This window comes from Diadema antillarum, unplaced genomic scaffold (genome assembly GCF_040938485.1).
Source record: "Diadema antillarum isolate AM-2024a unplaced genomic scaffold, OU_Dant_1.0 scf00000012, whole genome shotgun sequence".
Lineage (NCBI taxonomy): Eukaryota > Metazoa > Echinodermata > Echinoidea > Diadematoida > Diadematidae > Diadema > Diadema antillarum.
In genome coordinates, this window is record NW_027270901.1 from 49,815 (window position 1) to 75,928 (window position 26,114).

At 39.6% G+C, this 26,114-nt stretch overlaps 1 protein-coding gene across 3 annotated transcripts in view; it reads left to right on the forward strand.

Annotated features, from left to right (window-relative positions):
* The window catches only part of LOC139720967 (breast cancer anti-estrogen resistance protein 1-like), a 111,147-nt gene that overhangs the window by 48,233 nt on the left and 36,800 nt on the right, over positions 1-26,114 (forward strand). The window contains exon 1 of one of the 3 annotated variants that reach the window (XM_071632308.1): positions 12,280-12,425. The exons of the other annotated variants lie outside the window; for them this stretch is intronic. Coding sequence (XP_071488409.1) covers positions 12,330-12,425 — 96 coding nt within the window. The 5' untranslated portion in view covers positions 12,280-12,329. Of the gene's footprint in view, positions 1-12,279; positions 12,426-26,114 lie in introns of those variants that run through there. 3 annotated transcript variants of the gene reach the window in all.

Below are 26,114 nucleotides of genomic sequence, written 5' to 3' on the forward strand. Positions count from 1 at the left end.
TGACAGTCTTCATGGAGAACTTTTCAACTGTTTCAATTGAAAACAGTGCATCGTGTAGGCCTATAACATATTAGTGATCCTTTCTGACTATTAGAGTAAGATTAAAGATGTTTGCTGTGTTGTACATTGAGTAACAGCTGTGTTTTATCATGATATTGACTCCAAGGGTGTGCTGACGATATAGGTAAAGGATCTTGTTTCATAATGACTGGTGATTGTGGGTTGGATGGGAAATTTAATGCACTGTTACCATGTGCACATTGATGGAAAAAAAATCTAGAAACATCCTTCTCATATTAACTTGTATTTGCTCCATGGAAATGGAACAACTCCATTCAATTGAGTGTATGATCGACTGTGTAATGAACCCTGTGAAAATAACAATCGGCGTAAAGCCCGAATTTAGTGGAATGAACCCATTTTTTGTTTTAATCAAAACTGGCTGAATTTCTCTCCAGAAAAGCTAGTCATGCAATAATGTCATCGGTGTTTGAGTGCTTAGACTTATGAACTTTGGTGATGTCCTTTAAAGGGATCGTATAGTTTTGGTTGAGACCTAATTTCAGGTTTCTAACATTTTTTGGTGAGATAATGAGAAACCTCTTGTGAAATATGAAAGAGCATGTAATTCTGCAAGGAATTCAATGTTTATTTGATGAAAATTGGTTTTGAAATGGCTGAGATATCCAAAACAGAGCGATTCTAGTAAAGTGTGGGACCCACACTTTATTACGATCGCTTTGTTTTACTTTGTTTTACTTTGTTTTTGGATGTTTCAGTCATTCCAAACCCGATTTTCATCGAATAAACTTTGAATTCCTCCTAAAATGGTATACACTGTACTATTTCGTAAGTGTTTTCTTGGTATCTTGCAAAAAGTTAAAAGCCCAATTCTCATCTCCACCAATATTGTACCATCCCTTTAAAGGGATGGAACAGTTTCTGTTGAGATGGGGCTTCAGGTTTCCAATTTTTTGATGATTTTTGTTGTTGTTGAGATAATGAGAAACCTGGTATGAAATATGCAAGAGTATATATATCTAAAAGGAATTCAAAGTTTATTTGATAAAAATTGGTTTTGAAATTGCTGAGATATCCCAAACAAAGCAATCCTAATAAAAGCTGGGACATACCTTTTATTAGGATTGCTTTGTTTCACTTTGTTTTTGGATATCTCAGCCATTTCATAACAGATTTTCATCAAAGAAAGTTTGAATTCCTCTTAGAATTGTATGCTCTTTAACATTTCATAAAGGGGTTTCTAAGACCCCGTTTACAGTGCGGGGCCGCGCTCGGCCGCGGCTCGGCTGCGGCCGAGCCTCGCAATTTTGTCCGTTTACACTGCTGGGCTCGGCCGTGCTTTTGATTCAAACCTTTCAATATTTTGTCGTAGTGGCGCTCTGCTTGTAAACATACGCAATTTGGTATTGTCTGGTTTACAGACCCTTTACCAAATGAATACCGTGGCGACGAAGTCGATGTTCGGGCAAAGGCCTTTGCCGAAGGAAAAAATCCTTTGCAGGACAAAACCACCTTATACTATACTAGGTTTCGACGTTGAGGGGGTTAATATCCTGAACAGCGAAATAGTACAGGCAGAGGGTTTGGAAGCCAGACTAAAACTGGTCGCGCATTTGGCCCAGTTTGCGTTTACACTGAGAAAAGGCCGGGCTCGGCCGCGGCCAAGACCACCTCCAGAGCGAGGCCAAATGCGAGGCCAATTTTGGCCTCGCATTTGGCCTTCTGCGCGTTTACACTGAAGCGGGGCTGGGCTCGGCCGCGGCTCGGCCGCGGCTCGGCCACGGCCGAGCCTCGCACTGTAAACGGGGTCTTAGTATCTCGCAAAAAGTTAAAAGCTAAATCCTCACCTCAACCAATGTTGTACCATCTCTTTAAAGCACTTTCTGAAGATTACCTAGGCTGAGTAACACCAATATCTATACAAATATGTGGGACTGAAAGTCTTCCCAATGTGAACAATGATGAAAATGGAGTGAAAGACTGATAATTGTTAGATTGACAGAAAAGTCATGATTCCCATTTGATATGTGACAGTGAGGGAAAAAGAAAACAAGCATTAGGCCTATCTACTGAAAGAAAGAACATGATGAACGTTGTTTCTGCAAGTCTGATCATCTTAAACATGCTTGCTTGATGATAGCAACTCTTATAACTCTAGAAGCTTGTTTATTGTGTTTTCATGTTCACTGAGTGAATGTTATTAGTGTTTGAAGAATTTATGCACACTTTAGGATCTGAAGGATAGTGACAACTTTTGGTTGAGGTAGGCTTGTGTATGGTTGACCTCCAAGGTGACAAGTGTTTTGCATCATGAACTAAAAATAAGACTTACCTGGACAAATGTCAGAAGCAATCTCATGAAAACACATGAGTAGTTCTAGAGTCAAAAATGGATTTATGACGATATGTTTGGGAAAATAGAATGATTTTGTGGATTTAGATAGAGATATCTATTCATTATCACAACCCTGTAACTCCTGTGATGATGTTAATACCAAATTGTCATAATCATGCCATACCATCCCCTTGTTAATTTTCGTCAGTCTTGCAAATGGAACACATGGTATGAGTGCACTAGACTGTGTATACAGTGGAGTATTGAAAGTTTTTTGTGTTTCAGTGCAGCTCTGACTAACGACCAACAGACTGGTTTAGCAGTTTCTCCTTGCCTTGCCTCTACCTACTTCAGTCTTAAAGGACCTGACTCTATTCATTCTTTTTTTTTTTGGGGGGGGGGGAGCATGCATGAAGGGGATGCAAACCACAATATTCCCTGCCAAATTTGGTCATGCCACAGGAATGTGAACTTGGTGACCCCAGGAGTGAAAAGATTTGTACCCCAGTTCTCAGCATCTGTTCCTGAAAAAGGGTTTAAGGTCACTTCCCAACTACCCTGGATGCACCTGCTCAACCCTTCCATTCATCATGGAAACTCTCTCTCATAGAGAGAAACTGTTTGGATTACCTCTCCCCCCAGCTCCCCCCTCTCAGCTCACTATACCAGTCATGTTCCCCGTTGGAGACCTCCACCTGTCTGTCGAAAATAGTTTGCCAACATCAGAAAACTACTTTCATAGCAAGTCTTTGTCACTGATGTAGTAGCTCCTTGCTGGAGTGAGTTGTCCCTCTGAAAACTTGCGACATGAGAACAATGTATTTTGGATATTGTTTGTCATTATAAGTCTCTTTTGATTTGTCTGAAATTATTACATCTGCTTGCCACCCTTATTCTAAAGAATTTGACATAAAAAGGGGGGAAAATAATCCACCAGAAAATACCTTCAGCCACAAATGGTGTGATTTTATTAAGAATGATTAGCTTAAAAAAAAAAGTAACTTACCTTCTTTGCATTTCTTTGGTAGGCCTATGAATCTGTTGTAAAAGGGATGGCACCAAACTCTACTGAGTTTGCATAGTATTTACGAAATCGAGTAGTGTGTCTCATCCGGACATCCTAAATCATGCACTGTAGGTTGCTGAACCAAGAAGTTCTTGTACAGCATCCATCGGCCACAGCAAGTCTTCCATTTCCTCAAAGTAACCACAAATATGCTGTTCTTTATGCATTTCACCCACTTCCAGATGTTGTGGTTAAAATCTGAGAGAAATCGGGGCAATGACTTGTGACAAATTGTCAACATACTTTGTCCCTGTAGAGGCAGACAATATTCTACTCTTTTCCTTTTTTTTAAGAGCTTATGTTTGTTAAGTTTGAACACACAAACATTTGCCTGTTGATGTTTGTTGTTTGGATATTGCAGTTGGGAAATAGTTGTCTCGGCAATCAGAAATCGAAGGAAAATGCCATTTGTCAAGGCAATGATGTATTTATACCTGTGTCCTGGACAAGGATGACTACAATTTAAATGCTTTAGACATTTATGGCAAACATGCCATCGGCAAGAAATAACAAAGAAAAAAATCCTCTTGCCATTCTTTATGTGGGGCTATTTGTTTTTTGTTTTCTATCTATCTATCTATGATGCATGTACATATCTCTACCTTTTGATTATTCCATAATGTAAATAAAGTAATTTGCATGGGGAAACATAAAACCCCCCAAACTTAACAACATACAATGCATTCAGTATTACATTTAAAATGAAGGATTCACTGAGCAGTTAGGCCCTATACCAGTTTGCTGTTTGTTTGGGGTTTTTTTACAGATATATTGATGATTACATGATAGTTTTCAAAATATATGTGTACATTCTCAGTGTTTTCTCATTTACTTTTTGAATTATTACTTATGTATATCTCTATATTTTCTCTTCCATTTTGAACACCATTACAGTGTATACAGCTCAATTAGCCAAATATTTTTAAAAGCAATGTACTTGTTGGAGTGAAATAAGTTTGCAGTTGGAGTAAGGGGTGTGGGAATATGCTGGGGGAGATAGGGATTGGGCTCTGGAGAATATAGCGTGAGTTTTTGAGAAGGATGGAGAGCAAGACATAATGTGTCCATGAAATATTGAATTTAGATCATGTAGCAGGTTGATTTGATATCAAGGACGGGGGGCATCATCAGGAAGGAAGGAAATTTTTAATCATAATCCTGTCAATTAGACATGTTGCACACCAAGGAGGGATACACTTGCTCCAAACCAATTTGTTGTGCCCACGTGATCCATTATGACAGGCAACGGTTTAACACGCAACGTCTCCCAGGTACCTTGTCGAACGGAAGGGCCCCGCTGCTTCACAAAAAACCTGATGAGCAACCTGTCTGGTAAACTTGCGGTAATGAAAACTGCACTTCAAAGGATGGGATCTTACTCAGAAGACTACATTTACTCTCAGTCCGTAGTCACTTGTTTGTGTGGTAGTTTGTATGAGGAGATACACATGATGTGAATATGGAAATGTAGACAACTCTGATGATAAATCAAAAGATGGGACCTTTCAGTTGCATTGAAATGTGAAGATCACTGTTTAGCCTCTGTCCTTCAACACTTTCATGTTACTCTGTTCAATAACTGGCTGTCAAACACAAACTTCGATAGAAACTGAACAATCATAATCTACTCACAGATTGCTCTCAGCTTTTACTGTATTGGATGTCTGCCATGTGCAAACTCAAAAAAGAGAAGTTTGGATATTTGCTGTGTGTCAAAGTGAATTTCATGTGAAATTCTGTAATGTCGGCGTAGGAATGTTTTGAGGACTACGTCCTCAGCGTGAAGAGGCGTGTGACTAAATCAGGCCAGATGACATCATGTCTCCCTCGCTGTGTCCCAAGTCGTGGGTGAAAAGGTGATGGTTAGGGGCACAGGCTAATTTTGGCTGACACCAGATCTGCAGAAAGGAGAAACAGATATTGGTGGACACACCCATCGACTGGTGGCTCTCAAGTTTAGTGTTCAACATCATGTTTCATATCAGTCATTTGATTGGGCATTACCGCTACCAAACCACAATTTGGTTGTCAAGTCAGTACATTGACTATACACCCATGTGTGCTTGGGGTCCCCAGTCCATGAAGCTTCTTACATCTGTACATGTAGGCCCTATCGCCCATAAGAGACCACTGCACAAGCATCTGAATATTCTTCATGTATATCTGCATGAAAAGGTCATTCCTGGAGTGGCCACCAGAAAGCTTCAAAAGGCTTTCCTGACATGACAACTACTGTATGCGTACTGGATTACAGGTACATTTAACTTAAAGGCATAATTTTTTTTACCATTTGCAGATGAAACAAAAACCAAGCATTAGTGCTTTAAAATAGTTCTAAAATGTGAGTTAGGGATAGAAACAACCACTGTGAAAATTTGAATCAGTAAAATCAATGCTAAGTATCGTTAAATGTACAAAATGTGAACAGTAGTTATAATAAAAATGTTTCCAGACTAAACCGTATACTGTTATGGTTTATTGAGAAAAATACTGACATCTCCTTTAATCTTAGGCTTCATTGCAAAACTTTTATATGGGAGGGTGTTTTGTGGTACAACAGACCTACACATATACATGCATGAGAGGTGATATCCTGAACATTTTTCAAATGACTGCTCCCAAAGGTAAACAGGACCTTTAAGACAGGTAACTTGAAAGCTTTTTTTTTTTTTTTGGGGGGGGGGGGGTATCAGGAAAAGCATCCATGGATTTGACTTTATTAGTAAAATAACCAATATTACACCCATGAAAACGAAGGAGTCTGAACCTGTATTCTGTTATTTGTTTTTAAGTCAAACCACCATAATATTAGTCCAATGAGTTTAGCTTCTGTCTGTCTTTGTAGCTGACCAATGTTCTTCAGATGGAGAACCATATTCCTTATTTTACATTTTGAGAACTCATCCAGACATGATGCCATATTTTACACCTTTTTGCTTCTGTTAAGATACTGCACAAGTTATTGGCACGTCTTAGAAAACAAGAAAAACAAGACGGCCCATTTTCTCCCTTCTCTGTAGCTGGAAAGAAAAAGGAGAAACGGAAAAATCCCAACACCGCCGCTCAAGGTTTGTCTGTCCAAGCAATTGACAGGATTGGGATCAGATTGTTTTAGTGCGCATTGGCACGCAAACCGGTAAAGCATTTAAACAAGAGTAGGCATACCATCCAACAACAGCAACAACAGCAGCAACATCAGCCGAAAAACCAGGGGTCGCAATGAGGGTAGTTATTTCCAGACATGATGTTCCTACTTTTGGGTTGAGTGATGTTATTTTCAGCTGTTATGTGAGAGAGGCAGAGAAAGTGAATCGAGTGAGGGGAAAAAAAAGAATAACCCAGAAAGCTTGCAGTGTTTCGGCACGTTCTCAGGAGTTGTCCCATTGTGTCATGACCCTTTGTAGTCTATTGAAAGATGTGTTTTATAGAGAACCAGGTGTGGCAGGTACAACCATAAGTGGCACTGTCCGTGCATCTTTATGCAAGGCGATGAAATGTGCCCAAAGATGTGCCCAGAAAAAATTGTGTTTTATGTTCATTTTGATTTGAAGCTTTTTTGATGACTTGAAAAAAAACCCAACACACCATGAAGAGGCATAAGCCTACTTGCTTTCATTTTTTTTTCTTTAATGGCAGATACATATCTGCTACACCTCATTTGTTTTTGTTTGGTTTTTTTTTTTCATACCACAGGCAGGATAATTGCACCTTCCCTTGTGATGTTGTGTGGAGACGCATGAATAATCACAATTTTGATATTTTAATCACTGATTTTGTTATTTTGCAGACTTCCTAATCATGAAGTCTCTCCCATCCCAAATGCTGAAGACCTGCTCAAGTATAAATGCTTTTCCCTCTATTGACCAAACATGTACGATGAATTCATTTAATAATGCATGTATTGTTTGACTTTCAAAATCACTTTTTCTTTTCATTGTCTCCATTTTATATCTAGTATTATGTATAATAGGTAGGCCCTGACTATATTTGCTCACCAGCACCATCTGTCAAAGAGGAAACTGCGTAATAGGCTCGGAAATGTGTGAAAAAAATGTAACGGTACAGTGAGAGTTACAATGACTTTAGGCCACATACAGTGTGTATGTTCATGAGGTCATGTGAGTGGATGTTGTGGAGGTGTAACTGGGCCAGAGCTGTGATAATGTTATGGGATCATTAGTCTGATCCTCCTGCTTTCCTGCCATCTGTTACAGAATTTACTGCCCAGAGAACCCATGAATCATATTCCCTATAATCACATTCCTGGTCCTTTCCGCCCCCCCCCCCACGATTCCCCCCCCCCCCCCAATTTTGGTCACTGTCAATTTGTGCATCAGTTCTCACCCTCACAGATCAGGTTCTGTAGAATGGTTATGGAAGTCATGAAAACTATGGTGTACTTTCCTTGAATTTCAAATCCTCTAGAAGTATACAGAAGAAGGTATATAGTAAATTCTAGACTTGCAGCTCAGGTTTAAGCAAGCACACAAAAAAGTGCTAAAAGACCTAATTTGTAAGTTATTAATCTATTTAGATGTAATTTAGCTGACAAAAATGATAGTATTCCCAAGTAGCTGTCCCTCATGAAGGTCATTCACACTGCTTGTGAAAAGTAGAACATTAGACAAATTGTTATGATTGGGTGAAAGTTGCCTACCAACTTTGCCAAAAGGGACACAAAACATGGCCAAAAAAGGTCACAGATTGGGGCACTATTTTTTCAGACTTTATGTGAAGTTTTTGGTGACATTTTGTAATGAGGTTGCTTCCTACAACAAAAAATTTATGTGTTTGTCACATGACTGCCACTGAATGTTTGGATTTTTCCCAGCTATCATTCTTTTTTTTTTTTTTTTACAGCATCAAGAGAAGAGCCATGTAATAGAATTTAGAATGAAGGTAGGACAAGCCCATCTTTCCCTTTAAGATAAGTTGAGCCAGACCTTTTTGGTCTGTATGTGGGGGGTCGTTGCCATGAAAACTCCAGACTGTCTGGGAACTCAAGCTGAGTTCAGTGAGTCATCCACTGGAAGAAGATGAGAGTCCAGTGTCTCTGCCTCCATCCTCACTCCAGATATCTCAGCTGCTCCCTGCCTGTGCTCTGCCATCGAAACCTTGGAAATCTGCACCCTTCCATTTCATTGAGTCATTACTTATCAGGCACTCCTCCTATCTTGAGTATCAGCTCGAGTGTCGCAAATCATTTCCTTTCTCATTCTGGAAATGATTTTCCCCCTCTTTTATTATTAGTCAACTGTGGTATTGATTTCTTTTTTATTTCCATTGCATGTATCATGCATTTTTACCAATTTTATCCACATCTGAGATCCTTTGTTGGTTGCTGTTGATAAATTCTCCTTCTGCCTCCATGACTTTGTCCTGCTTCCACACTCTCAAATGTCATACATCCTCTTCTTTGTTTATTTCTCTTGACATTACAGCCACTCTCTCCCTCGTTCTGACATGGTATACTCCATTTTAAAAACGGTGTCTTCCACGCAGTGCAACATCAATCAGACTGTCAGCTTCTAATTTTATTTACTCCCCGTCCCATTTTCAAACAGTTTCACAAAGAATCTGTTGCTGCTCTCCTCTGCTCCTGCTATCACTTGTACTTCTGTCCTACCTTTCCCCATCTCATTTCTGTTTTGTATCCAACCTGGTCTCTCCCCCCCCCCCCCCCCCCCCCCCCCCATCTCGATGTCCCCTCTTTGCCTGGGCTCCATCTGAATTTGCTGGTGTCATCCATTCTCTCTTCCCATCCCCCTTCCAGTGCCCCACACTTCTTTTTCTTTTTTTCTTCAGCTACATGGGGTTGATGTTACAAATTTGTGTAGCCCTGGATGAGATGTGACAAGCGGAGGATAGGTCATCGGCAGGCATGGCTTGTTTGGTGTCCACTAATGTTGTGTGGTGTATGGACAGGGGAGATGAACCTTCCTGTATCTCAGGTCATCCCCCAGGGAGGACATTATCTGGTTGATGAGTGAAAAGGGCAAGTCTTTATGTGCCCATTAACGGTCAAGCAAAGCTACAGGTCACACCATGGATAAAACACTTTGAACCTGAAATAACTATACTACTCCTCATGAGATAGCTGTCGTTCAACCAAATCTTTTAAAGTTACCAATGCACTTATGGTATATTGCCTATTTGTGGTCTAACCTTATCGTACTATTTGTAGAGGGAAATCATCAGATGTTTGGTTTGTTTTTATTTAAAGTCATGTTTAGGTCCTAGCTGAGATATGTATGAAAGAGGTAACTGCTGTGAAGATGTACATGTTTTCTAGTCTTTACAACAGTAGTTCTTTGTATTCAGCTGGATAAAAGCCACTGAATGACTTTCCACAGTTAAAGCAACCATTTGTAATTGTAACCATTCTATTTTCTTTCTTTTTTTAAAGAGGGTGCACAGTGGCAACGTTAAGGCAGTGGATAAGATTTGTGAGTCTTTCCTATCATCGGTAACTGTCACCCTACTCTTAGTCACAATGTCTAGACAATACATGAATTTATAAGTGTAGCCTTTGCAGTCACACTAATACTTGCATCTAGCATCAAGTGAAATGAGAAAGAAAATTGTAGACCTATGAAAATGTTGAATATAAGATTAGCTGCACCTATAATGTAAACATGGACTATGGAGATTTTCTGAATTAGCCGGAAAATAGGAAAACAGACACAGACACAGACACACACAGACACACACACACACACACACACACACACACACACACACACACACACACACACACACACACACACACACACACACGTATAATATGGGAGGTATCAAAATATGAACAGAAATACTCATCTTGGAAATTCTATACAACTAAAGTTTACTGAAATTGGCCCTACTGCTACACGAAAATTTATTGCATGTCTATAGTACCGCATTTGAATAACCTTATGAAACTGGTGTATTGGATGTGAACTGATTTTCTACTCACATACTGATGGGAAGGAAGGTGGTTGTTCCTAATGGACGATAAACTCAACACAGGTTTTTGCCTTGGATGTTTAGTGAAGCCAGAAGCTGCAAATGTTGTATTCCATACTAATGCAATTTTGTGTGTGTGTGTGTGTGTGTGGCATGAGAGTAAGGGAGAAAGTATGTACTTTTACGAGTCGTGCCAGGCATAGTAGGGTTTTAATAAAATGACTGACCTTCAGAGTTACAAGGGGAGTTAGACTGTTGAGAGAGTTATGCACTTGTGCCACGCACTTGTGCCACCTCTGAAATTTGCCGTCTATGGTGAGAGTGCATTTTGAGCGCAGAGTGGCCAGATGGACACTACAATTCTGATTCTTCTCTGCATATTTCAACTTCTACTTCTTTGCAGTGAGTGCTCTATTCTCCCCAATATTCTTCCTTTGAATATCGCATTTTTCCTCACGAGGCACGTTCTTCATGATAATCCCCCCACTGAGCTTTATCATGTACATACCGTCCATTCATTAGAAGTCCTAATTATTGCCTTGCGTTCCACTCATCATCTTCCTGTCAGATCTAATCATATCACATGCTTCCCACACTCTCTTTTTGGTACGAATTTCTTGGTTTTGATTCCTCCTCCTGCTTGCTTCCATGTTTTACCTCACTTCCTCCTCATCTACCGCTCCCAGGGTGGAACGAAGAAGGAGTCTCTGCCCGAGATGGTGGCAGAGTTTGAGAAGCACAGCGGGGGATGTGTCGTCCCCTAGTGGGAGTTCAAAGGCATGCTCATGCATCAAGAATTTATGACTGAATGTGTGGATGTTAAAGGGGGTGGGGGGAGGGGGGGGGGGTAGGAGGAGGGAAGGTTGGGTAGGGTGAGCCAGGCCACCACGTCCTGGCTCTGACAACATCATTGTCGCTGCTGCTGCTTCTGCTGCTTTTGAGAGCTGAGCCATTTGGCCTACATTCGGTGTGTATAGGTATGCACGTTTGTGTACTTTAATAGCAACACAGGGCCAATCGTTGATAGTCTTGATATTCAGCCCTGTTTGAAAAGAGTAGAAATATCTCACTTGACTGCTATTCTTTGTGCAGTATGGTTTGCAAGGATTGCATCTAATTTAGTGTAGGCATAATTGTTGTTACTTCAGAAAAGATGTTGTTGGTTGTGATGTGCTGAAAGTGATTTTCTGGTACTATGTCTTATTTTTAATATCATGATTAGTGGGCCCTTTTCTGTGCTGGATTATTATTCATTCTAACAGTGATCTGAAGTTAGAAAACCTTCCAAAATATTCATTCGGTAGTCAAATGTCATCTCAATACCAAATACATGTGTAATATTTGTGAGGGCTGTGTTGCATACAGTGTATTTAATCATTTTTCTTTCAGTACATGTTTGAAGATACATTGCAGTAGTCATTATCGCAATTAGTCATGGGGACTTATCGAAGCACTTTTAATACTCGTCGTAGCAGGAGACTGGAGTGTGAAGGCTAAATACCAGTGTTTGTCTGTGGCTCTATGTTTGAGTAGTGTGTATTTCTCTGTCTGTCTGTCAGTCAGTTGATGTTGTTGGTGGATCAGAGAAGAGTCACAGAAAGAGAAGGACAGATGGACAGAGAGAAAGAGATGGGAAGAGATGGGAGATAGGGAGAGAGAGAGAACATGAAAAGTCAAGTTCGGGGGCTGTCCGTGTATCGCAGACTATGACCCCTGCAATGCAAGAGTGACCCTCGGGCTTTGATGGTTGGGAGTCATCTCATGTATGACTGGTAGAGCAGAGAGAGGAATAGACAAGAGAGACAGAGATAGAGAAAGAGAGAGAGGAAAAGAGAAGAAGAGATAGGGGAAGAGAGAGAGAGAAGAGAGAGAGGAGTGGATTGTGCGGAATCGGAGTCGGAGGCATTGGTACTGGTAGTCAATAGACCCCGAGGTTCACTTGACTCATTAACCACTGAAGGCATGAGGGGAGAAGGATGTCGTGAACGAAGCGTGCCCGCGGCTCTGGAATATAGTAATGCAGAAATCATGGAAGATGAAAGGAAGGCATTCTCCGTCGTAAGTAGACAGAGATCGTAGAGTATGCTTGATGTGGAATGTAGCTGTGTATCGTTGAAGAATGTAGCAGCAATGTTCGCATACGTTGGATGGACTACTCTACAGCACTTACATCTATTGAACTGTATTTTTGAAGATGCCCTACTGTGTGCGTGTGCAGATGTGATACATGTTACCCACAGTTATAGTAAATTAGGCATACTCATAATCCCTATGTGCCTGATTTGTCTGAATTGATTTTGTCGGGAGTGTCCTTGGCTATATTTTTGTATGTGTGTGTGTGTGTAGGTTGCCTATGTATATTATGTGTGTGTTTTTATTTGAGATGATGGTTGTGCAATAAGCTGTCAGTCACAAATTAGCGTTATTGTTGTGTGCACGATATGCCCAGCGAATGGACTGAAATAGACATGCTGTGTGTGATGGGTTCGGTGGACTCTTGCTTCATTACACAATCACAATAGTATTGATTCCTAGAAATTTAGACAGTTGTGACTGGATTAGCAGCCACCAATTATCTCTCTGTCTTGAGTTGAGACATTGCACAGTACACTCTGGTAAAAATTGTTGTACAGCTTGCCATCTAAATCTTGGGACACTGATGTAAAAGGCATAGAAACAAGTACAAGACGTATAATTAAAAAAAAGGATGACTCCAAGTTTCATATTAATATTTCTTCTCCATCTTTCAATGAACTGTAAAGCCTGGTACATCAGTACTTTCTGATTAATGCTGATTTAATCTTGTCTGTCACTAAAAGTTGAATAATTTGACTTATTTGAATGATTTTCTCAGTTGTCTTCTTTCAGAGGTAAAAATGGCAGTGCCTTCATAATGTATAGTATCTGCTGATTTTGCAAATTTGGACTTGTAAGACAATCTTGCGAGTAGTGGAATTCTTGATTTGGAACCGTGTGGATGGAATGATAAAGGAGTATTGTCACTATTCAAAAGAAAAGTTCATAATTTCCTGCCATTGAGATGATATGACAACACATTTGTGTTATGCAAGGCAATATTTTTGCGAATTGTTAATTTCGCAAAAAACTGATCTACTCGCAAAATTTGTGAATGCATCATTGGTATGTCCCTCTTCCACGTTCTCTCTCATCCTCCCCGCTTCCTTTTCTCAATCTTTCATAGACATGCAAAGCCTAGTACATCATCAGATTTTACTGATTGATGCCAATGCTCTGGTTTTCTCATGAATGTCACCAAAAATTTGAAATTAGCCCCAGAAATTTGGAGTGACATCGCATTGACACGGAAAGTGATTAAAATGGCATCGAGCTCCCGTGTCGATAGGAGTCTCTGACAGAAATCTGCTTATTCGTCAAAGATTGCAGGCTCCATTCTCGCTGGCAGAATTAATTTCTGCCTCTCGCATCAATGAAGACATTTCTCCATCACGAGCAACTGTTGTCAGGCACGCCTGGTAGATGCATTGTTTTCTCGAATTTGTCAAGCTGCGTGCTGTTAATAGCATGTGCTCTTGACGATTTGGCCACGTGTAGTGTGTAGCAATGACGATGGGAGATGGAACAGCAAAGGAGTAATGAACTGAACATGGAGGCAGTGCGAGGGAATGCAAGAGAATCTGAGTAGATCCAACATTCTGTTGCTTGAGCTGCATGAGGCGATTATAATTTGTAAAAAGATCTGTGGCATTAATGGCCTTCTGCTTCTCAGCTAATTCTAGAGGCAACAACTGTTGTTAAAATGACTTGCCATCTTGCTCCCCGCCCAATAAAAAAAAAGAAAGAATGGAAATCCTCAGGCTGATGGACCAGAAGAGTGATTAGGAGATGGAGATTGAGAAGAAAATAAGAGGAAAGAAATTCAGAAATTTGATTGAGTTAGGGAGAGGGAGAGAGGGTGGGGGAAGGGGGGACGAGATAGACTACATTTATTCACACTGTCTGTTCATCAATCCAATAAAAAAGTTTTTGATACAGATATGTAAGACATACTTTATTCATCAGCTTGGCGGGCTGTCCCTTTGGGACGCCCTGGCTAATCATCCAGGCCTGCCGCGGGATGACACCAAACTTAATGTCTTGAATAATGCATGGCTGTCACTGTCCCCACCCTCTCGCCCCCCCTGTCCATACACCAATGACTCATCCTCGCTCCCCTTTTGTTACCCCTGCGATCTTTCACATCACCTCTGCCGCTCTCATGTCGCTCCATTGATTTGGCCCGTCGTCTTGTCTTTGCCCTAGATGAAAACAGGGGGGATGAGACATACAAACTGCCCAATTGTCTTATCATTGTTGGTGGAGTGGGAGTAATCCAACCGCATCAATGCATCACACAGTTCTAAGAGAGGAGATCAATATTTGTCATTAATTTGGACCTGGAGGCGAGCACAGGAAGGATTTCGAGATCCATCTCGGGAGAGTCTTTTGATGTGCAGTGATGAGGCTTGTTTGGAGTATGTCTCAGTGAGAATTAATTGGGATATTGCTTTAAACTGTCTACAGTCCCTTGCTTGATGGAATGCTCATGTGACGCCACTTGACATCCAAGTCATATTTTTCACAAATCATCGCACCAGGAATGCCATTAAACCTACAAATGTAAAGTAAACCTGACGGTGACATCATGATCGTTGGGGGATACTTCCAAATATTTGTGAGTATCAGGTATCTGACTACACTGTATATGATGATATATCAGGTCACTAAACCCAATTTGCACCAATGAGAGGCAAGCTTTGTCAATGAATATGAGCTGCATAGTGTCCTCAGTTTGGCCAGTGTGCACATTCTTAAAAGATTGTATGATGGAATGCTGTCTCACTTGTTGTTTCTTTTCATTATTCTTTTCTTCTCCTTTTTTTTTGAAGGGGGGGGGGGATTGGGGGAGAGGGGGAGGGGTGATTGGGGGAGAGGGGGAGGGGTTGTTAGGAATGAAGTGGCACCTTAAATCATAAATTTATTAGTCTGCTAGTAGAATTACTACTGGCCCAGTCAGATTTTGTTATTCCCACAAGGTTCGTACGAGCCAGAGTACAAGTGTAAGGTTTACAATGTAGATGAATGATTGATGGAGGTATTGAGAAAGTTGGCAATGATGTGTGTGTGTGTGTGTGTGTGTGTTTGTGTGTGTCTGGGCTTTCAAGAAATATGTGGCACCAATAGTATGTTATTTTCACTGTAATCCTTAAAAAATGGACATTTTCCAGACAAAAACTAGGGTGGACTTTTCGGGTGGTTCGATGTTTGTAGAACAATTGTTGTAATGAGTAAAATAACAAATCCTGTTTTATTCTCATGAACCTATTTTAGCTCTCTGTAGGCCTATTCACCCCCCCCCCCAAAAAAAAAAAAAAATAGCCATATTTGGTAATGCACATTTAAGGATTGATCGTTTGCTGTTCCATTGTTGTCTTATGTTTTAAAGGTGATGATTTGTCATTAATGCATTTTCATCCCACATCCACATGCTTCCACAATTCCCTTGTTCACGGCTTGTTGACTTCAGTCTCAACACTTATTAGTTTCCTTAGACATGCACTCGACCTGAGAGAGATTACCATGGTAACATGAAAAACCTGGTCCTAATTTTTGTCATAAAACTGAGAGTGCAAGGTTTTCCGTATAATCTGTGACACAGCTCCCTGAGTAAATGGCTAGGAATGTTTTGAGGGGGTGGTATTTACTCTCGTGTGCCCTTGACTCTGCCAAACTCTCGAAAAGCCGGTCGAGCTTTTCGTACGTGCACGAGTATGGGGTATGTGGTGTTTGTATGCATGTGTATGCCTATGTGCTGTAGAGTGTGCATTCGTCATTCCTGACTACTAGTACTCACTGAGCTGCAAATTCGTTGAAGACGGGTGTTGAAGTGTTGAAAAGTATCAGCCTAGACTGCTTGAATGATTTCATGGGTTATACTGCGGGCTGCTTCCTTCCGCATGTATACCAACAGTATTTGACCCAGAATTGTTTTGTTTTGTTTTTGTATTTGTTTGTGTTTGTTGTTGTTGTTGTTGTTGTTGTTGTTTTTTTTTTTGGGGGGGGGTAGTTTTTCCTCTTTTCTCAGAAGCAGTCATTTGTATCAAAGTATTGTAGATATGCCTTCCATTGTTCATGAGATGTCTTATTGTACTGTGACTTTCCATGAGTATAGATATGTGCAATGCATTACTAATGGTGGTTCAGCTTATCTTGTATGATACAATGGCTTAGAAAACAAGTGTCATGTTTCACAACTAGCCACAAGTATAAACAGTATGATTGTTATCAATGAAAGTTTGTTCACTTATTCTGGGGGGGGGGGGGCAGAGTATGACAAAGAATAGAATGGTGAAGAGAATGCAATGTGTTATTGTATTGTGCTGTGATGTAAGCAACTACTCATGGTACTGTGGAGCCATTAGATAAGAGTTAATTAAATCATATGTGTCATTTCTGTACTGTAGTTTCAATTTCTTTTTCCCCCTTCATCTTCTTTGCTTCAAATTGTATGTGCTTTTTATTTCACTTGAGGAAAGACTAATCAAGTGATTTAGTGCATCATCATGCAGAAACTCCTTGAACATTCTTTCTTTCAACAGTTTGATATTGATATATTTCTATACTTTTACATCATATATACCTATAGTATATATGTATTTATGCCTATATGTATACATAATTTTCTTCCATTATTTGCGCTTTGCACATTTTGCTTTCAATATATGCAACTATGCAACTCGCATGCATGTGTAGAAAGTTCCCCTCACTGGCTATCGTATTTCCAGTGTGTTTGTGGGTGAGCCAAACACTCCAAAAGTGACTTGAACCTTTTATTTGGCAGGGGTATCAAGTTAATTTCAGGTGGCAGGTTGTAAATGATCTGGCCCAGGCTTATCAGAGTGCTTGATTACCCCATTGGCTTGGGCCAACCTGTTTGGTAAGGAGGTGTTAATTGACCCCGTAAGGTCATCTTACAGACATGCTTATCTCCAGACATGCATGGACTAATTGCAGGCTGCACTTTCTTTATGTGAGGTCAAGGGGGTGTAGGATGGGATGTAGGCATAATGGGGTCAAAGTTCATAGTATCTGGTGTCCACCACTCACTGCTGGCTGGATGACTTCATTAAGTTGGAATGGGGTCATTTTGGGCAAAGTTATTGCTGCTGATTGCCATATATATGTGAATTCTGTTTCAGAGAACCTACCTTCTGAAGTCATCAGACAACTATGCAATATCATCTTTAGAAGTTAGTAATCAATACTAAACTTTCAGTATTCTCACTGTACACGAAAACAAAGGACGATTGTCGTAAGAGCATCCATTTACAGTTGAACCTCTATTATCCGGCCTCCCTTTATCCGGATCTCTCTATTATCCGGACGCAATCTCGCCGTGATTTTTTTTTAAATAATTACGGGAAGAAAGGGGGATTCCCAACTCCTTGAGAACTCCTACCCAAACACACATGAATTACATATTACTTCCAATATGATTAACATACATTGCATCAAATTTCCTTCCAAATTGCTTACCTTCAGACATTTCAACATCCCGAAACATCCCCAAATGTAACAATGAAAAGGATGCAGTATACACATTACTACATGTGGTACTACAATGGGCTACATCAGTACATGTGTATGTATATGTACATGTATAAAGCATTGAGTCTCCCGTATCCGGCCAAATCCCTTATCCGGATGAGCCCCGGTCCTGACTTGTCCGGATACGAGAGGTTCAACTGTATATGCCAAGCCCACAATGTCGCAGCAATTATCTGGTTACACAGCTAGATAATTATAGTATGTTCTTGTCCTTTAAAGACATAATTTACCATTTGCAGATGAAACGAAAACCCAGCAATAGTGATTTAAAAGACTTCTAAAATGTGAGTTAGGGATAGAAACAACCACTGTAAAAATTTGAACCGCTAAAATTGATGTTGAGTATTATTAAATATACAATTACAAAATGTGAACAATAGTTATAATAAAAATGTTTCCAGACTAAACCGTCTACAGTTCTGGTTTCTTGAGAAAAATACAGATATCTCCTTACATGTTAGGCTTTATCGCGAAAATTGTATATGATATTCTCTTTTTTACCCGAAGAGTGGACATAGCTCTTAATGCTGTTGGCACAGTTTGAAGCTCAGCTGATAAGTTAGCAGTTTTTTCCGAGAGCTGTACCTTATTGAGTGAACCACTATTGCACGAAAAATTGCTGTAACTAAAATATCCATATCAAGAGCATGTTTTGTTGAGCAGATATTCAGAGGATACAAGTAGGACCTAATCATTTCCAAAACTTAAAGGGCCGGTTCATAGAACAAGCCTTCATGTTTAACATTGCATGCAAGTGTAACTCTGATGTGTGCTGACAGGCAAGTCATGCTGTAGAATCAGTGCATATTGTGCAATCATGCGTCATGCCAACTATGGTGCGTAACTGCTGTTTGCACATGTGCTTGCCTATAGCAATTCATTATGGTGCCAAAATAGTCTGTCAGATCATATTCTTTCATTTTTTGACTGAAGATGAAGCATGGCATTTTCCATTAATTCACAAGACAGAAAGGAGAGTGAATCAATTCAATGACAAGATACAAATAGTGGTTCATAACCAAAATGTTATCAAATTTGTAGCCTTATGCATTTTAATGACAATTAGTATATTTACATTTTGTTACTCTTTCGAATTGTTTCATTTCACAATATTTTGTTTTTGATTTTTTCCTTTGGCCAAGTAAAGTACTTATACATATGACCTTTATAGCATAAAGCTAACATAGAAGACACTTAGTGGTGTTATGCCTCTTGCAAAGAGTTGTGCCCTTGTGAACCCATTTGTTTTGTAGAAATAACAAACTGAATAAATGGAACTGATATCTAAACCATGGCAGAGCATGGTGTCCTCCGGGCGCTCAGTTTCCATATACACACCGTCCAGATAGGATGAACCCAGTTGGGATGGTGAAAGCTGATGCATTCATGCCTGTCCAATAAACACGTAGCACCATCAGGCCGCGGTGGTTCCTAGCGGCAACATACCGGGCATCCAACCATGCCTGAAAGTGGCAATTTTGTCCAGATTAAATTTGATCCGTATTATTGGGTGGCCTGGAGTTCCAATTGTAGCTAGTGGTTGTAAGGTATTATTTGACGGTAATGGTCATTTTGCATGTGCAGCCTTTTCATCACTTTATACAATGACAACTTTCCTTTTGAAAGAGAAAATGTGAGAGACAATTTCATAGTAATTACTGCCTCCCATTTCTGCCATGGCTCATAGCTTCAATCCTTTTTTTTTTCCTGATGGTTAGAGTTCAGACATTAATTACCGACCGTAAATGGGAAACCCATTATAATATGCTAGGATTGGCGTGTTCTGCAAAATTTAAATCATATATTATTAGCATGGACTAGAGGCTAGCTTGTTACAGTGTAGCAGGAGAGATTTATTTCTTCAGAAGATATATGAAATGTTTATGGTGTCCTTAAAGATGGAAATAATTATTCATCCGTTCAAGTGAGTCCTGTGGTAAACTTATATGCAGATGTCCTTTAGATGTTAGTGTGTTTGTGTGTACATGAGTGTGCCTTTTTTTCGACTACTGTTTTTGGTCCAAGTTATCACTTTACAACCAGATTAAATGAAGAGAGACTTTTCTAATCAAACTATTTTATTTTGAAGGCAATGCCTTTTTCTTCATATAGAGGAAACATGTACGACCCTTGCACTTTTTGTTGTTCAAATGTCACTGTACGCAGGAAGATAAGTTCAAGAGATATCTATACACTACACTGATTGTGCATGCATGTGAGACTGATGTAATGCCTGCATACGTCAGCCCATGACTCTTTTTGTCAAAGGCAAGTCAAGGCATCTGTTATCATTTCGGGCATACATTGTAGGCACTGCTAGAGTGACCGCAAACCACATCAATGGATGACATAATTTCCTCTCTCTTTTGATGGAAGAGCTTGTGGGAGTCGTGTGCACTTCCTAGGTAGCAGGCTGCATGGGCCCCGTGCCCCAGCTGGTAAGGCTGAGGGAATCCCAAGTACATGTACACAATCCCCCAGATTGTTTTGTGGTTTTCCATTTCATATTTATGTGTGCAGGACATAATGATCCTCTTTCATGCCGTGCTGTTTGTACTGCACAAAGTGTAGGCAGTGCATTTCGGTTTATCACAATAAAACTGTCTGTCTGCAAGTCAAGTTTTGTTGTAAGATACAAGCAATTTGAAGAGGTATCCAAATACATGCTGTACGGTTTTTATTCAATCTAATTTTGACTGAATATCAAAAGGTGCTCAACCAGTGAAGATGAAAGAATTTCTTTTGAATTCAGAAGAGCATTTCATCCTTCTGATGTTATCTGTCGAATAGATGAATGAAAACTCTACCGGGTATATAGAGTTCACACTCTTGTCTCAAAAGTCTGAAATGTTATACTACTCATTAATAGCTAAGATAGCAGAATGGAAAGTTAGACACAGACATACCTGTTTAATCTCCCTTGGATATTTTGAATGCATATGAGCTGAAGTTACTACTGCTTTAGTGGAGTGTGATGTGATGTTGCATTGATTATATACTATTCGTGTTATTCAAGTTCATACCTTTCATTTCTAGTGAATAATAATTGACATTGGGATAGTTCTGTTATTGTCAAGGCATTTCTAGCCACCTTATCGCGAGATGGCGCCGTCTGCGATAGTGGCATTGCAGCGAAAATATGGTAACGTGTCCCGATGCTATCGGTCTTGGGTTAGTTGCAGCGCTCTGTCAATATCATAATCATCTTTGCAGAGGGCTGAGAGTGTAACCACCATCGCGAAAATGAATTCAGGAAGCTGCACTGTTTATCTTAGGCATATTTCAGCCAATTACTGTAGATACCATGTAGGATCACTCATATGAGAGAGAGAGAGAGAGAGAGAGAGAGAATAAGAGAAAAAGAGAGATGTAGAGAGGGAGAGTTTACGTTTGGCCCTCAATGCATACTGCTTTGATATCAGCCTCTTCTCGGAAGCATGAGTCAAAAAGGTGTGTGTGCTTTGAAATGAGATAATTCTTTTTACAAACATATGGTTTTAATCTGCCCTGATGAGTGTTAAATGCATGCTAAACATTTGTCAGTGACAAGTGTGGCATATCTTAAACTTTTGAATGAATTATGTGATTGATTATTAAAGGGCAGGAGAGTTTGAAGAGAAACATAGGAGGAATGGTAGAGAGGTCAATGTATATTTCAGATGGCGTGAATCCTTAATGCATGTTGAATTAATTTCAGTTGTCATTCTTGTGTGCTGCGCATGGCTTTTACTTTCAATTTCTTAGCTTTGCTTTTAAAGACCAACTATGCAATGAGATTCTGAATGCCCTGTGATGTGCTGTCAATGAAAGATGAATGTTCGATCCTCTGTGAGGCTGGTGAAAGGCAATATCCTTGAATTTAAAAGCTAATCAATGTGGTTTGAATTGATTTTTTTTTAAATGAGTCAATTTATATTTATACTTCTCTTTAAGTTCTTATCAAATGCCAGTGGTTTGTATAAACTAGTTCTGTAGGAGAAAAAAGCCCACACACATACATTTACAAACAAATAACAAGTAAAGAAAATAAGCCCTAAAGATTATATTTCATATTATGTAGGGTATGCAGTGTCTCAGAAAAAGTGCATAAATAAACCTTTTCCAGTATCAGCGAGATCTGCCATGGAAAAAAGATAGGCTGGATCATATATTTCCATCTCTCCCCTAATCAATCATCGCGATAAAGCACTTATGCAGGGTCTCCACTTTCAAAGTCAGCAAGTTCCCAGGTACCCGGCAGCTCCATCACATCTCTAGCAATCCATCAGCAGTCTATAGATCAGGCACCTGTGATCGCTATCGAAGAAAACCAAGTTGTTCTGGTGGCGAGTGAACGCCACAGTTGAACTCGTGCGTGACGAGTCCACCGTCACCTTTTGACAGGGGGAAAACTTGCCCAAAAGCCTGATGAGAACATGATGATTATAAATCTTTTCTTTGTGGTAGTAGATATGATATGAATTTGACCCCAACCACTGACATACAGAAGCGTAAAAAAAAAAAGGGGGGGGGGACAGAGACATCCATTTTCTCCAACTTTATGCCAGGCAGATAATCAGTTATTGATGCTATCATCTGCAAGAAAAAAAGATATCAGTGGGTAGCAAATTTTTTACTTCAGAAGATCTTCAAATAAACAATTGAAGCCAAAGTTTATATTTGAAAACCACTCATCGTGATATTCAGAATGGTACTATACAGTAGTTGCAATACTTTGCTGGAGGCAGTGGTATTCATTCATATGTGTGTTAGTGTCAAATATATTTGGCAGCAATTTGATATTCATTCATAATGACAAAGTATGGTATTGAAACATGACAGACAAACACATGTGATTAAAAGTAGGGAAGAGAAGGATTGATCTGAGGAACCCATCATTATGTATTGGTTACTATAGGGCCTACAGTGTGCATATATACTGTAAAGCATGATATTTTCACAAATTTGAGCAGCAGCCTTATTTTCTGCATAAAATTTTTGCAAATTGTCACTAGCATCCAGTGCATATAGTATAGATAAGAACTTTCGCATGCATTTTGATTTCACAAATCGTGGCTCTCACAAAACTTGCAAAATCAAAATTTATGCAAACATTCTTGGTTTTGCAGTAGTCTTTATAGGCAGCCTGGTCTGTGAATGAAATGGATATGTGCAGTTTAGCTAATGAGTAGGTGAATGTAACTGCAATGTGATTTAAATGAATTGGGACTCACTTTAAGTATGAAATTATGTACATCTCTCATATTCCAGGTTATTTACTCTTTGTGAATGAGATAATTGTGTGTGTGTGAGTGTTGCAATTGCTTGAGAATACCAACATTTGGCAATACTGCAGGCTTGATTCAAGGAGCATGTTTTGCTGTGCATTTTGATAAATGCACCAAATTCTACAGTGTCAGCGAATATCAGAACATTGCCTGGCAAGGAGGATCCGTAAGGTGAGCTAGGTATATGGGAAGAAAACTATGGCCCGTGGGTAAGATTATACCACTGTCTCAGTACCGGTAATAGTATAGCCTAATATGGTCATGATGAAAGCGGTACTCTTATCTGCATTGTCTGTGTCAAAAGCTTGTTATCTGATTTTGAAAAGAGGATCGGTTATCGGAGAAAATTTCCAATTACTGAATTACTCCTATCTCTCAGTTTCTGTCTCTTACTCTCTATCCCATTATATCTTTTCCCTCCGTTTGTATCACGACTGTTTGTTCTCCCTCTTTAGTGTAGTGTGCAGTTTTGTATGATTTACTTTCTCCTATATTTATGTTGTTGATTTTATTTCCTTCTTTAGTCTTTCTTCCTTCTTTCTGAATTTCTGTGTGTGTCTCTTCTCTACTCTGGCCTGTATTCTATTTTTCAAACCTCTTCCTGAATTTCTATATTAATTCTCTTTCTCCTTCTCCTCCTCTCTCTTTCTCTCTCTCTCTGTTTTTCTGTCCCTTTCTCTGTGAATATGTGCACAAAAGGTATTTCAGCCATAACATTGTGTGTGTGTGTGTGTGTGTGTATGTGTGTGGTTTTTTTCAGAATGATACAAAACATATCTGTTTCTCGTATATATGTTAATAAACCTGTATATTTCATTCTCATTTGTATCAAATTCATGGCCAATCATGTATGAGTAGATATACTTCTGAGGTTTGTCATATTTCTTAGTGACAAAAGGGCTATTAAAGAAATGCTTCCAGGCCTTCGGTGGTTACAGAAACACGCTGGATTATGGGAACTGTATTTATCCTTTCCCGTTTCTCTCAAACTGCTGAAGAAAAGACCAACATCATTGCTTTAGAAAACAGTGAATAAACCCAGCAGAACAGGAGCAGCTGTCTAAAGATAGAGAACAGAGTAGAGGCTGTCGAGGATGAAAAAAAAAAGGAAGAAAAAGAAAAGAAAACCTGGAGAAACTGAAAGAGAGCCTTATTGCCCCGGAGCGAGGGATGGAATTCATTCTGCAGCTGGGGGAAAATTTCTGGTATTTTCTCAGTTCTTGCACAGTCTAAACTCTTCAACTGTGTAGAGTGAATTGGAGCATTGTTGAAGTCTTCTGTCTGTGCAATGGCTGTAAAACTAGACTGCGTCTTGGGCATTTTCTCCCCAAATGCCAATAGTTTTTCTCTGGCAGTTCTCTTCTGGCCCTGAAAAAAAGATTATTTCTGTACCCTTTGCTTAGGTATGTCAAGTGTACCATGGTCAGTGACAAGTGTAGCAATCTTCTTGAAGGTTATATGTGCAGGCGGGATAGTTCGAGACTCCACTTAAAAATTTCAGATGGAGATAACTTTACTGAGTGTAGAACACTGAGCAGTTTTACTTTTGTGTCTGCTTTCCCATGATTTTTCACATGTCTGTTGCTTCTAGTCTACTGTATGCAGTCAAAGCTAGTTGTCTTTCTGGTACAGGAGCATTTGCTCTGATATTTTGACTTACAAGTTGTAAGCAATCGTAGAGTTCTTGTCATGAGGTATTTAAGTAGCAGGTAGCTACAATTTTAGTTTGGGTAAATGATGCATAGAGATTCATAGTGAATGGTCCATCTAACATGTGATGGATAAAAAAGGTCAACCTGCAATATAGTTATATAATATAGAATGAAGGAGTGAGGACAAAATTAGAGAGTTTATCATTTAGAGTTATTCAGAAGAGGAAATCACAGCTTTACACATTTGTGTGAACTTGTGCTCTTAGACCTTGGAACACAGATAGTTTCCTGTCCATGGAAAAACCCAAGTTAATTTAGGCTAGACTTTTCCACCCAGCGAGGACGTTTTACTGGAAAATCGGATCTGTTGTAATGCGAATTTCATGTCCTTTCTGCTGCTGATTAGAAAACAGTCTATCCGTTGCATATGTAGGAAGTACTGTTTTTATTTCATTTTTCTTTTTGTCACTATTTACATGCACTTTAAATACTCTTGCTTCTATTACAAAGTGAGAGTTGAAATGGAGGTTATCCGCTCTGCTAGTGAGAGCATTTTTAATGAAAATACCAGATTGTACTTGTACTTCTGAGGTTGAAAATTTGGGGCATATCAATCATCTTTTCGTCACAGCCAAGTCTTGGCACTGTCATTGGAGAAAGTGAAGATTTTGGCCGTGAAGTAACATGGTTGCATGGTCATAGTGTTGTCTTGATAGCGGCAAAATTCAGTGCTCGTGATGTAAAGAAAAATGTCGAATGGTTAGAGTGCAACATGAAGTAGATGCTCTTGTCAACTCAATATTTTTGGACAGAGATGGAAAGTTTGATTGCTTTAGTGTTGAGAAAGACTGTGAGTGGTGGTATTTGATTGCATTGTGCAGACATTTTTAACATGAGGGAAGTTGCTTACTAACTACTGTAAAACACGATATTTTTAAATATCGCGGCATGAAATTTTTTCGCGAATTGGAGCCGACGGCCTTTTTTGCGGCATGAAATTTTCGCGAGTTGCCTCTAACATTCAGTGCATATAGTGTAGACAAGAACTTTCGCGCGCATCTTAATTTCGCGAATCTTGGCTCTCGCAAAATTCGCGAAATTAAAATGCCCGTGAACATTCCTCGTATTACAGTATCTGTGAATTTTGTGAAAACTTAAAGTGCCTGTAAATAGTGACAAAAAGACAAAAATGAAATAAAAAC